The sequence below is a fragment of the Triticum urartu genome, unplaced genomic scaffold (genome assembly GCF_003073215.2).
Source record: "Triticum urartu cultivar G1812 unplaced genomic scaffold, Tu2.1 TuUngrouped_contig_6995, whole genome shotgun sequence".
In the NCBI taxonomy this organism is placed as follows: domain Eukaryota; kingdom Viridiplantae; phylum Streptophyta; class Magnoliopsida; order Poales; family Poaceae; genus Triticum; species Triticum urartu.
In genome coordinates, this window is record NW_024117802.1 from 1 (window position 1) to 12,833 (window position 12,833).

At 42.6% G+C, this 12,833-nt stretch overlaps 1 protein-coding gene and 1 long non-coding RNA gene across 6 annotated transcripts; both read right to left on the bottom strand.

Moving 5' to 3' along the window:
- Positions 1–184: 184 nt before the first annotated feature.
- On the bottom strand, positions 185–1,167 carry LOC125531381. The gene is made up of 2 exons (XR_007293190.1): positions 753–1,167; positions 185–481 (listed from the first exon to the last, which is right to left on the bottom strand). It is a non-coding gene; the product is annotated as an uncharacterized LOC125531381 (long non-coding RNA).
- A 35-nt stretch (positions 1,168–1,202) lies between these two features.
- LOC125531379 lies at positions 1,203–5,864 on the bottom strand. Of its 5 annotated transcripts, none has more exons than XM_048695794.1 (4): positions 4,318–5,864; positions 3,458–4,217; positions 2,687–2,979; positions 1,203–1,448 (listed from the first exon to the last, which is right to left on the bottom strand). In XM_048695794.1, exons 2-4 carry the CDS (start codon positions 4,187–4,189, stop codon positions 1,355–1,357), a joined length of 1,119 nt encoding a protein of 372 aa, XP_048551751.1. In that variant the 5' UTR covers positions 4,190–4,217; positions 4,318–5,864; the 3' UTR covers positions 1,203–1,354. The 5 variants fall into 5 exon arrangements, with proteins under 5 accessions (XP_048551751.1, XP_048551750.1, XP_048551752.1 ...); XM_048695793.1 differs by having other exon boundaries at positions 3,458–4,220; XM_048695795.1 differs by having other exon boundaries at positions 2,788–2,979; positions 3,458–4,224.
- Between the last annotated feature and the right edge of the window lie 6,969 nt (positions 5,865–12,833).

Here is a 12,833-nt window from a genome sequence, read left to right on the forward strand (position 1 = left end):
GCTCGGCTCAGACCGAGCCGGCTCGTGAGCTAGCTAGCGCCATAACATCTGGGAGGTAGCAGAACCTGTTTTTACATACCATTTTTGATCTTCTACAGCAATTAAACCCATAATTTGTAAAAGAAGCACTTTCTATTGCTAAAAATGCAACATCTAGCAGTCTATGGTTTAAAAAATGATCATAGTGATGAAAAATAAGCTTTCTTCTATGGAAAGTGTAGAAATTGAACAAATATGACTAAGAAAGAATTGGGCATCATTGCTTTTGAATTTTGGACAGCTCCTCCTTTGAACTTTATACGGCAAAAAATATTGAACGTTGACAGCCAAACAATGCAATTTTGCATAGCATAACACTTAGTGCTTTGACATCAAAATGAGAATCTTCCTCCTCAAACAGAGTATCTTACTCATCCTCTTCCTCCTCATTCTCTTCCTCCTCTTCATAATCCTTCTCTGCTTGCTTATCATGCTCCATTGCCTAGCACAGAAAAACAGCACACACATGAGCTTGGACACGCATATATTTGACTTTTTGATAGCAAGAAGAGCACATCCATGAGCTTGTACAAACATATATTTGACTCTTGGATACCAAAAACAGCATATACATGAGCCTGTTCAATCTTATATTTGACTTTTGGATACCAAAAACAACACATACATGAGCTTGGACACACATATATTTGACCTTTGGATAGCAAAAACAGCAAACACATGAGCTTGGACACGCATATTTGGCACAACCATACCGGTGAAGATGCAGTCTCCCTCTCGGAGTCGTTTGCGAAGCCGTTGGCAGGGGCGATCGTGGCACGCCCGCTGGCGTCGGCGGGGGGAGCGGGACGTCAAGGCGGTGGAGCTTTTTTTTTACCCGTAATAACAACTCGGCGAGTGGGACATTGCCGTAATCCTTGGCCCGCTTCCTTGGCAGCGACACAGCCCTTGCCCTTCCCCTTCTGCTTCCAGGGGCAGGCGGCTTAGTCTTCATAATGGAGACCAAATTCCTCTCTTTCTCCTTCTCCTCCTCCTCTCCTTCCCCTTTTCCTTGTCCATTCTTGCGACAGTGGGGCTCTTCACACATCAGCAAAGAACAAATGGTCAATCATCAACAAAAATTTACATAGATAATAATCAGTCTACACAATCCAGCACAAATAAATTCATCCATCCTTCAATCCAATTCGTGCAGCATCCTGGCGTCGGCGGGGTCAGCGAGACGTCAAGGCGGTGGAGCTTTTTTTTTACCCGTAATAACAACTCGGCGAGTGGGACATTGCCGTAATCCTTGGCCCGCTTCCTTGGCAGCGACACAGCCCTTGCCCTTCCCCTTCTGCTTCCAGGGGCAGGCGGCTTAGTCTTCATAATGGAGACCAAATTCCTCTCTTTCTCCTTCTCCTCCTCCTCTCCTTCCCCTTTTCCTTGTCCATTCTTGCGACAGTGGGGCTCTTCACACATCAGCAAAGAACAAATGGTCAATCATCAACAAAAATTTACATAGATAATAATCAGTCTACACAATCCAGCACAAATAAATTCATCCATCCATCAATCAAATTGGTGCAGCATCCGTCCTAGCTAGCGGCACTCTCCAGCCAACGAACACAAGCATCCATCCATCAATCAAATTCAGCATCCATCCATCGCGTTTCCTAGCTAGCTGCGCTCTCCAGCCGATAGCCACAAGCATCCATCCATCCAAGATCCATCCATAAAATTCGTGCGTGTGTGTGCGCCAGTGCAGGGAGCTAGGGCTAGCGATGGGAAGGAGAGAGGAGATCGCTTACCTGCCTGTGTCGTTCAGCGAGAAACCAGGGGAGACCCGTCCGCCTGCGTCCGTTGTGGTGAGGGAAGGCGGCGTCGCCCGTCGCCGTCGATGCCGCCGGGCAGAGGGGTGGCGGCGCCGGGCAGAGAAAGGGATAAGGGCGAGGAGACTGCTTGCGTGCGTGCTCTCTCTGCTGTGACCTAACGCGATGCGAGGCCGACGGGGGATTGGGCTGGGCCTCAACGAGTCACCGAGCTGGACCGGGCGGAACTCGGCTCGGCTCGGTCGGGAGTCGGGCCTATTTTTCATAGCTCAGCTCGTTTAATTATCCTATCGGGCCGAGCTGTAACGGGCCGAGCTGGAGCGAGCTTCGAAACGAGCCTAAAAGCTCGCTCGGACGTCCAGCCCTACTCACGAAGCCTTACCATGATCATTGTTTTGGATACCGCTCGAAATTTCGCGATCCCGAGCGGTTACCGCGTTTACCGCTACCCCATGGAAAACACTCATACCAAGCAAAAAAATTCAAGTTTTTTTGAAATTTGAATTCAAACGATCACTCTGCTGTTAAATAAGCGGCATCTCTCATGTAGCAACAGCGCTCACACTGGCATAGTGGCAAAGGCTTGCTTTGTGGAGCTGCATATTGCGGGTTCGAGTCTTACCTTCCACACTTTTTCTTTCTTTTTTAGAATGTGAAAGTAAAAAAACTAACAGAGTTGAAAAATTCTGGAGCCGCAGTAGTCGAACTCGAAATCTCTGACCAAGCGGCATTGGTGGGTGCGTGTGTTGAGCCACTACGCTAGGAGAAAGACTGTGATATCATAAAGTTAAAAGTTTATCTATATCAACTTTGAAATATTTGAATTCAAAATTTGATTTTGAATTTCGTCCGAATTTTTTCCGGTATTTTGTGGTTACCGTGGGAACCGTGAATTTCGGTGCCCCTCGAGAAAAAAGCCTCGCTTGGGATCCAAAACCTTGACCATGATATGATCACGCAGCCCCTCTCGACCAAATACCTTCCGCTTGCCAGGAATTCTAATTATGCTCCTATACTTGTTGGCAATATCATCTGTTGCACTCTTGTTTGCCGTGGCCAAGAGCGGAGACTTCGTCACTTCACTGATGGTGCTTTCTATTTTCTCTATTCTTTTCTTCAAGTTCCATCTTGAGATAGCAGTAAGGACAACATCCAATGCAGTGGCATTCTCCTGCAAGATGCAAAATCTCAAATGGGTATGTCTGTCACATGTCTATTCAATCTAATAGAAATAGGTGACCATAATGCAAAACAAATTATATATCACTGGTGGAACAAAATCGCCATGCAATTTTAAAAATGACTGGTACAAAAAACTGACCACAAGTAAATAAAATAGTATTAAAGTGTAAATAATAAACATGGGAAACTGCCCACAAGTAATTTAAATGGATTACAAATTTTTTGTCGAAATACAGGTTTTCTTTGTTGACCTCAATGACTGATGTGAAATAAGATAATCAGTATTACTCTCATTATCGTAGTAGCAAATTAGAAAGATATTGTAGTTCATTTTGAAATACGCATACAGATGAGATGACACAGAAAGTTCAAAAAAGTATCTTTCTTAACACATGGGCGGAGAGCTTTTGCATGTATATAGAGTACATATATATAAGATGAGGAGTGGGCGACGAAATTGGATGTACCTCGTAACTTGTGACACCAACTACCTCATAGGACCAATCTCGGTAAAAGCGTAACCAGTTGAAGCTGGATGTACAACAGTACTTGACCAAGTCGATGGAGCTGGAAAAGGAAGAGAGCCACCGCCCCAAGGAATCGGAGGATGGAACTGTTGGTTCGTGTGAGGCTGCAGCACTGGTAGTCACCGGAACAGACTCGCCGGAGGGCGCCGCAACATCTATAGTCACATGACCGGGCTCATTTGAGGCGGCAACACCGATAGTCACGGCTTCACCGGAAGCGCGTTGGAGGAAACGACACAAAGAGCTCCGTGGCCATTGCATTAGCTGAGCCGATCCACTCTGGATGAAGCATGCAATCCCCAGACAGCTCCTTTTGAAGGTCTGCACGACACCGTCGAGGATGTAGCTGCTAACAATCCTCTCTTGAGCATCATCGAAGATGTCTTCTGCATCCTCCCGAGCGTGCCTCAGCATGGCGGCCATCTTGTCCAGTGCGGCCACATCGGAGTTTGGTTTCTTTCCACTCTGCATCATCCTCTCCTGATCTACGGCATGCAGTCTGTTCTGCAGCTCTGGCATGATGCTGATCTCTAGCTCCTGGAGCTTCTGTGCCGCATCGAAGCCCAGGCAGGAAAGGATCTTGGGCAGGATCAAGGTGATGACAGGCGACACCAACCAGCCCAACACGACCATGGACCAACCAACAGAGGCAACGTCCCAAGCAGTGGCCATGGAATGCTATGGATTTTCTAGGAAGAACCTTCTTGTTGAACATAAGATTTAAGGAATCATTTTACAAGACACAGCAAGGCAGAGACAGAGAGAATAGAGGTTTGGAAAAATAGGAGATCTGTAGCTACCTCTAAGCACCACTTCTTTTCTCCCTGCTGGTGCTGCGCTGTGCCTTCTTCTTCTGATCGCTGCTATCTTTACGATTGGAGTACAGAGCTCCTGGCCTTAGAGCAAAGGTGGGGAGGAGGCCGACTAGCAGTTGGAAACTTGGAATGGTCTGCTATTGCTGTCCTTGTTCCAGTTTGTGCCTCCTGCTATTTACTTGGACAAAAATGAAGCCTTATCAGCATGGACGGCATTTCCAAGCAAGGGCGCGCAAGTTGCAGGATCAAACTTAGCATCCGTTGAACAGCTCAACATCCGAGTAAATACCGGGAAGCACGGATACAGTAGTGTGAAATGAAATACGTACGGGGAAGAAGTTGAAAGGATAAACCAAATACAAAGACCTCAGCATGAGTCGTGTCCTCTCTCCTCTGGTGGCCACTCGTTTCTCCATCACAAGTTGGCATATTCAGAGAACACACTGCAGTGGCCAGTGGAGACCGATGTGGTCTATCGGTCCTCGATCGCTTCACCACTTGCTTGATGTGTATATATTGTACGCCAGCGATTGTTGGTTTGGTCGTTAGCTAGGTTGGACGTCTTGATACGTTGTGGTTAACCAAGGCATGGACAGGCTCGCTCTAGCCAGTCAGCACACAAGATTCTCCGGGAAAATGAATCCGGCCAGACCGTAGGTGCATTGCTCTCTTGAGAACACATGTCCGAAAGTGGGCCTAGAATTCTCGGTCTCTGCATCTGGACGATGCATGCAGCAACTTTATTAATTATTCACACAAGACCTTACAAAGATATACAACAGTAAGACTAAAGCCACCGTCTAGGCAATATCTGTCGCTACTCCTATCCAGTTGATGAACGGATGCTGATAATCTGGGCCTAATACCAAACAGACTTGACAGCCAAACCAAAACATCTAAGACCTAAGGTCCCAATCAGGATGCCTGCGGGTATGGGGCACCTACCAGTCCAGCGCACTCCTCAACCAGGACGCCTGCCGGGTATGAGGCCGCCGCAGCCACCTGCCATCAATCCATCTTCAGAGCTATACTGTTGCATCTACCATGACAGGTCTCTCTGCCATCGATGCCACCACGACGCCAGACAGCGTCATCCTCCTGCGTGAGTCCATCCTCACACATCGGACGCCGAATCTGCATCGCGCCACCCCGTCGAGATCTGTCGACATCAATGTGTAGGATGAAGCACCGCTCCACCAAATATACGACCCACTGGTCCCTCGAGCCCGTGCACACCTCCAAGAACGACGCCCCAAGGGGGAAACGACATACGAACGCCGTCGTCTTCCGATATACTGATCTAGGGTTTCCCCCGGAGGTAGCAGACAGTGGCCTTGAACTTCTCCTCGGTGATGCCTTCAAGAAGGGAATGTCGCAAAATAGCGCCACCACCGGCGGCTTTGGCAGTAAGCAGAAAGCAAGCTTTCACCCGGATCTGTTCGAAGGACCTCCATGAGGGATCACAACAGTTTTCGAGGGTAGAGTATTCAATCCAAATTTATTGATTTGATACAAGGGAGCCAAAGAATATTTGCAAGGATTAGCAGCTGAGTTGTCAATTCAACCACACCTGGAGATTAATTATCTGCAGCAAAGTGATCAGTTGCAAAGTAGTATGATAGTTTTGGTAGTAGTAGCAACAGTAACAATAACGGTAACAGTGATAGTAATTGTTTTATAGCAAGTGCAACAGTAACAGTAGCAGCAGTAACTTAGCAGAAACAATACAATGGAAATTCGTAGGCATTGGATCAATGATTTGTTGGATGATATTCATCATGGAACAGTTATAACCTAGGGCGATACGGCACTAGCTCCAGTTCATAAATATAATGTAGGCATATATTTCGTAAATAGTCATACATGCTTATGGAAAGAACTTGCATGACATTTTTTTGTCCTAGCCTCCCGTGGCAGTGGGGTCCTATTGGAAACTAAAGGATATTAAGGCATCCTTTTAATAGAGAAACGGAACAAAGCATTAACATGCGGTGAATATATGAACTCCTCAAACTACGGTCATCGCCGGGAGTGGTCCTGACTATTATCACTCCGGGGTTGCCGGATCATAACACGTAGTAGGTTACTATAACTTGCAAGATCAGATCTAGAACATGAACATAATGATGATAATATAAACAATTCATATCTGAATTCATGGCACCCGGGCCCAAAGTGGCAAGCATTAAGCATAGCAAATTCATAGGAATATCAATCTCAGAACATAATGGATACTAGGGATCAAGCCCTAACAAAACTAACTCGCTTACATGGTGAATCTCATCCAACTCCTCACCGACAAGCGAGCCTACGAAGGAATTACTCACTTTCGATGGGGAGCGTCATGGAATTGGCGATGAAGAAGGGTTGGTGATGAAGAAGATCGAAGATCCCCCTTCCCGGAGCCCCAAACGGACTCCAAATCTGGCCTTCCGATGAAGAACGGGAGATGGCGGCGGATCCATCTCGTGAAACACGATAATTCTTTCTTCCCTATATTTTTCTAGAAAAATAGGATTTTATAGCGCTGGTTTCAGGGTCTGTGGGGCCACCAGGTGGGGACAATCCACCTGGGCACGCCTTGGTGGGTTGTGCCCACCCAGGTTCCCCCTTCCGGTGGTTCTCAGCTCCAGAAATTCTCTCTTAATGTTTAAAAAATCCTCGCAAAGTTTCGTTTCATTCCGAGAACTTATATTTCTGCACAAAAAAAACATCATGGTAGTTCTGCTGAAAACAGTGTCAGTCTGGGGTTAGTTTCATTTAAATCATGCAAATTAGAGTACAAAATAAGAGGAAAAGCGTTAAGAAAAATAGATACATTGGAGACGTATCAACTCCCCCAAACTTATACCTTTACTTGTCCTCAAGCAATTCAGTTAATAAACTGAAAGTGAAAAAGAAAAAACTTTTACGAAATCTTTTGCTCTTGTTTGCATAAATAAGCTTAAACAGCATCTAGGTTTTGAGCTAAGATTATAACTAACCATGTCGAAAATAACTCTTAAAAAATTATATTAACTCAATGACATAATCAGCTAGCGAGCAATAATAAGATATCTCAAACAACAACACATTATCAAAGCAACCATGATATAATGTGACAATAATGGTATCTCGCTAGCCATTTCTAAGACCGCAAAACATAAATGCACCTCTAAAGTTCAAGGTGATGAATGGTTTTTTTTAACGGTGGATCGTATCATCCCAGGCCTCTGAATCACAGTGATGCATGCAACCAATTTACTAAGCAAAATGTCCAAAAAGGTCTAAGATTCCATACATGCTCACAAAGGGAGATAAAATAAAGTGAAAAAACAAATTGCCATAACTGGCGAAACTAGGCCAAGATGACTAAACACCTAGCATTTTCTTTTTCGAAACGAAGGCAAAATGTTTGCCTCATCCATTAAAAAGAAGAAGTTAGAGTGATATTACATTGATTCCCTTTATTACAAAGTCATTACTCTCCTGTCATTAGTTTACCCAAGTGCTTCGCGCCTGCGGCTTTCCAATGGGCCGCATCGTTCTTGATCATTTTGAAAATGACGAATGAAGGGGAAGGTTTGTGTCAAAAGACCCCTGCATTCTTTCATTCCAAATTTTTCACGAGACAAGCATAGCGATCGACACCATGGCCTTTGAAAATGGCGAATGGAGGCGAAGATTTGTATAAAATGACCCAAGAACAAAGCACTGCCACAATAACATGCTTGATAGTTCTCATGGGTGTCGAGCGCCACACTCGGATTGTGAAGGTGAAGCTTGATGACGTGCCTGTTCGGTTGCTGCATCCGATGCCTCTCCACCTGCAGCAGTCATGTCCTCGATCGCTTCACCACTTGCTTGATGTAGCCATTGATTTCTGATTTGGTGGTTATTTAGGTTGGACGTCTTGGTACGTTGTGATAGAAGAACGCGTGGACAGGCTCGCTCTAGCCAGTCCGCACAGAAGATTCAGCGTGGAAGCCAGGCCCTGATGCGCGGGCCAACAACAGAGAGTGAGATGAGAGATCGGAGAGGCAGTGAGCGTGAAAACTAGGTGGAAGTATATAGGTTTATTTTGGAAAAGGAGGCTTGCCCCCGGCCTCTACATCTGAAGTATACTAGTGGTTGGGGCGTGCCATTGGCACGCCTCCTGAGCGTTCATATGCGCACTTATCTAGTTTATGCACGTTGATGGGTCCGGGTTGATCTCTGATGGCACTTATACACACCAAAAGTGATTTGACTGCAGGTGAATATGCTTTGCTGAATTTAACCTCCCGATTGGTTCCAGAATTCATTACAAACTTGCTATTATGAGGAGCACATGTGCTCCTCTGTGTGGTAAACGTACGTGCGGCAAACCAAGACATGGAGCTCCCTTAATGTACTTGGACAGCAACGTCGTGGGAGAGACTTGCCTCCTTCCTGGATCTCCCTGTCAAGGGGTAGAAAAGGAAAAAAGTTAATTATTTACCTAGAGAGTGTATCTGCAAGCACGAAAGTCACTCCAATTTCCTAGGCAATTAGAGAAAATCTGTCAAACAGGTTACAGTTCAAGATGAACAATTGTGTTCTTTTAAGATCCCAAGAAGAAAAGAATCATCCGCAAGTTCTATGATTTATAATACTTACCAAAATAACTTGATGCCCCCTATGTGACCTGAATTGTCCAGTGCCTTAGCTGAATCTGTTTTCAAAGTTATCTGACCCCATGCTGCATCATCACAAAATATCTTTAATAAAGAACAATGCCTCACATTGAAAAAGCCACGCTACTATTGCTCTTTACTATAATACACATCTTTGTTTACTGTTCCGAGTATAAAATGTGTGCAGTGAGATATATAATAGAATATGGATTTTGCATTTGGTCATATCTATGGCTGAACTAAGCCAAGACTTGGTCTAGCCTGAATAATTCTATTACTTATTGAAAGAACAGTAAGTGGTCGGGCCCTTCCCCGGACCCTGCGCAAGCAGGAGCTACGTGCACCGGGCTGCCCTTTTTACCATCGAAAGAACAGTGCAAAGTTCCAACAAATACAAAATTCCTTGGTCTTAGCGGATTCCAAAATACGCCACCTAAAGATGAGCGGACAGTTGTACAGAATTAGAAGAGAGAAAAAACCTATGACCGCTCAGGAAACTGCCATACATGTAAATTTAACAGAAGACTGGGAAGTTCTCTAAATGCTTATTTTCTAGTACCCGAATTACTTAAACTTATGGACAGTGTGTATGATACCTAAGAAGTGTATAGATGAAAAAGTGTTTATAAGCTCCAAGTAGTTTTGGTGCATGTAGCATACAGGAACTATATCTTCTACATGAATAGTGGATATTAGTAGTATTAGTTCTATTCATGGAAATTATTCAGTAGGGTAGCATTTCATTCTGTAAAAGCTGTAGAGGGCTATTTAAATTTTGAAACATTGAGTACATGGCATGGTGGAGAGTACTGGTGTACTGGACCATACCAACTTAAGAGCTCCTTAATAATACTATGGTCTGCCATCATATTCCCCTTGACTAAAACTCCACTTTTCATTCTTCAACACTCCTTCAGGAACACTTCAGGTATATATCTTCATGGGGACTACCAGAAACTGAAGCACATGGTATCATGCAAGAAGCATAAATATAGCATTAGTAGTCGTATGAAACATGCCAACCTTGTGACCCAGTTCTGGATTATGGTCAGGTGGTTAATCTAGGATTCAAATCAAACAACTTTTGTATCCGTCAACTCTGAAAGATTTTAAGTGTTATCTGTTGAGCTACTCTTTTAAATATATTTCACTCAATTTTGGCTGTTGTTTTTCCTTCTGGACAGGGCGGGATGGCTATGGAAGTTTACAATTTATTCAGAAGAATATATTTAAATAATTTTAACCTATCCCATGGTTGAACTCTTGGAAAATGATATAAAGTTGGGTCCCATTTGTCTGGTTCAACCTGACTTGTTATGTGGGGTTGTGTGGCCATATAGATGGTGAAGTTGCCGTTCCAAAATACCTGCGTTTCAGATCCCTTGCAGTATGGTAGTGCCGTTGAAACAAACAAAACAAATACCACATTAGAAGTTTGTACCTCTTACTGACGATGATGGCCAATCACCTCGCTGTGTGAATATTTATGGTAACTGTTTATCTCTTGAATGGCCAGAAGTTGGAAACTATGGTAACTGTTTATCTCTAGAATTAATAGACTAATGTAATATTTATACATCCATGGCCAGAGTTGTATCATAATAGTCTACATACACAAGGTACATGGATGGAAACAGGGGTGCGTACCTCAGTGTTATATCAAGTATATTATAAGTAAACATATATCCTTTAGGTTATAATTTATTTACAGCATGTAGACTGAATCTGTTAATTTACTTTACAGAACCATTAAAAGATGCCCATATGACCACATTAAATTCCTAATGAAATAGAGTTGTCGATGTCAAATAACATGGGCATAAACGAGAGAAGAATATCCATAAGCATCATGTTGTTCCTAGACTAACATAGATTGCTATTTTTCTTAAATAGGATATCAATTTTTTTGTGTGAATTCCATTCAACAAAGAATATAGAAGGCTTACTATCCCGAGTTTCTTTCGGAAGACCTTAAAGACTCGACATGTTGAACGACTGAAAAGATGACCTTAAAGACTCGACCACGTGCTGCTAGCCATGGCAACAAACACCTACAGATAACGAATGGCCAACGCGAGTATTTAAGAACATACTACAACAACAGGTTTAACTATTTTTGAATTTTTTTTAAAAAATGAATTGCTGAATATTCTTGGAAAATTGGACATTTTCTGAAATTATGAACAATGTTTTTAATATTCCATCCAATTTCAAAAAATAGCATGATCAAAATCTGAAACCGCATCATTTTCTGAAGACATGAACATTTTATGAAAACACAAACGTTTTTTGAAGTTGTGACCGAGTTTTAGAAATGGAACATGTTTTGAACATTCCGAACAATTTTATAAAATTCATTTTTAAACGTGGACATTATTTTGAATTTGTGAACATTTTACTAAAACAAGAATATTTTTTGAATTTGAAATATTTTTAAAATGCATTTTTTCGAAAATACCAAAAAAATATGTCCATAATTTCGACAAAAATGGGAACGAGAATTTATTCCAAACATTTTAAGAAACATGGACACAATATTGTAATGCTGAATGTTTTTCAAAAATTAAATAAAACAAAATTCTCAACTTTTTACTCCCAGTGCAGCAGATAGTCAAAATAAATAAATGGAAGGAAAAACGAAACGGGCCGGCACGGTTTTGTGCGCTCCATGCGCAGGTCTAACTATCTGCCGCACTGTGCATCAAATAGTGTCTTTGCAGCTTAAGTGGGCTGGCTATGCTGGGCCACAGCGTGTACGGCCCAAATACAAAAAATCTGGATTGCTAAAATAAAAAACAGGTGGACGCACAAATATTTAGTACTACCTCGGATAGAATAATAAATTTTGACGGTGAACGGATGAAAAAATTGGAGAAACGCACCTTGCTTTATTAAGTATATATAAGTATACTACAACATCGCCGAATATTCTTGGAAAATTGGAATTTTTTGAAATTATGAACAATGTTTTTAATATTCCATCCAATTTCAAAAAATAGCCTGAACAAAATCTGAAACCACATCATTTTTTGAAGACATGAACCTTTTATGAAAACACAAACGTTTTTTGAAGTTGTGACCGACTTTTGAAAATGGAACATGTTTCGAACATTCTGAATTTTTTTTATAAAATTCATTTTTAAACACGGACATTATTTTGAATTTCTGAACATTTTACTAAAAAAAGAATATTTTTTGAATTTGAAATATTTTTAAAATGCATTTTCTCGAAAATACCAATTTTTTTGAATATGTCCATAATTTCGACAAAAATGGGAACGAGAATTTGTTCCAAACATTTTAAGAAACGGGGACACAATATTGTAATTCTGAACATTTTTCAAATATTTGAAAATAAAACAAAATTCTGAAATTTTTACTCCCAGTGCAGCAGATAGTCAAAATAAATAAATGGAAGGAAAAACGAAATGGGCTGGCACGGTTTTGTGCGCCCCGTGCGATGGTCTAACTATCTGCCGCACTGGGCATCAAATAGTGTCTTTGCAGCTTAAGTGGGCTGTCTATGCTAGGCCACAGCGTGTGCGGCCCAAATACAAAAAATCTGGATTGCTAAAATAAAAAACAGGCGGATGCACAAATATTTAGTACCACCTCGGATAGAATAATAAATTTCGACGGTAAACGGATGAAAAAATTGGAGAAACACACCTTGCTTTATTAGTAGGTATAGATAAAGCATAACCGTCAAGCATCCAACAACATAAGAGTACAGGTAGAGGGTACAGATAAAAAATAAACGAGGTCCGGCCGGGGGCACAGCCAAACAAGCCCCAAAGACAAAAAAAGGCAACTCTAATCAGGCTCCGGTGGTGGGGGTGGTGATGGCGGGGCCATCGCGGCTGCGGA

Excerpts from the sequence above, each read along its gene's own strand:
- LOC125531379 (XM_048695794.1), bottom strand. The coding sequence starts at position 4,189 with ATGGCCACTGCTTGGGACGTTGCCTCTGTTGGTTGGTCCATGGTCGTG. Across the intron at positions 2,980-3,457 it reads TTGGTGTCACAAGTTACGAG|GAGAATGCCACTGCATTGGA; the intron begins GTACATCCAATT and ends TGCATCTTGCAG. Across the intron at positions 1,449-2,686 it reads CGAAATTCACGGTTCCCACG|AGCCCCACTGTCGCAAGAAT; the intron begins GTAACCACAAAA and ends TGATGTGTGAAG.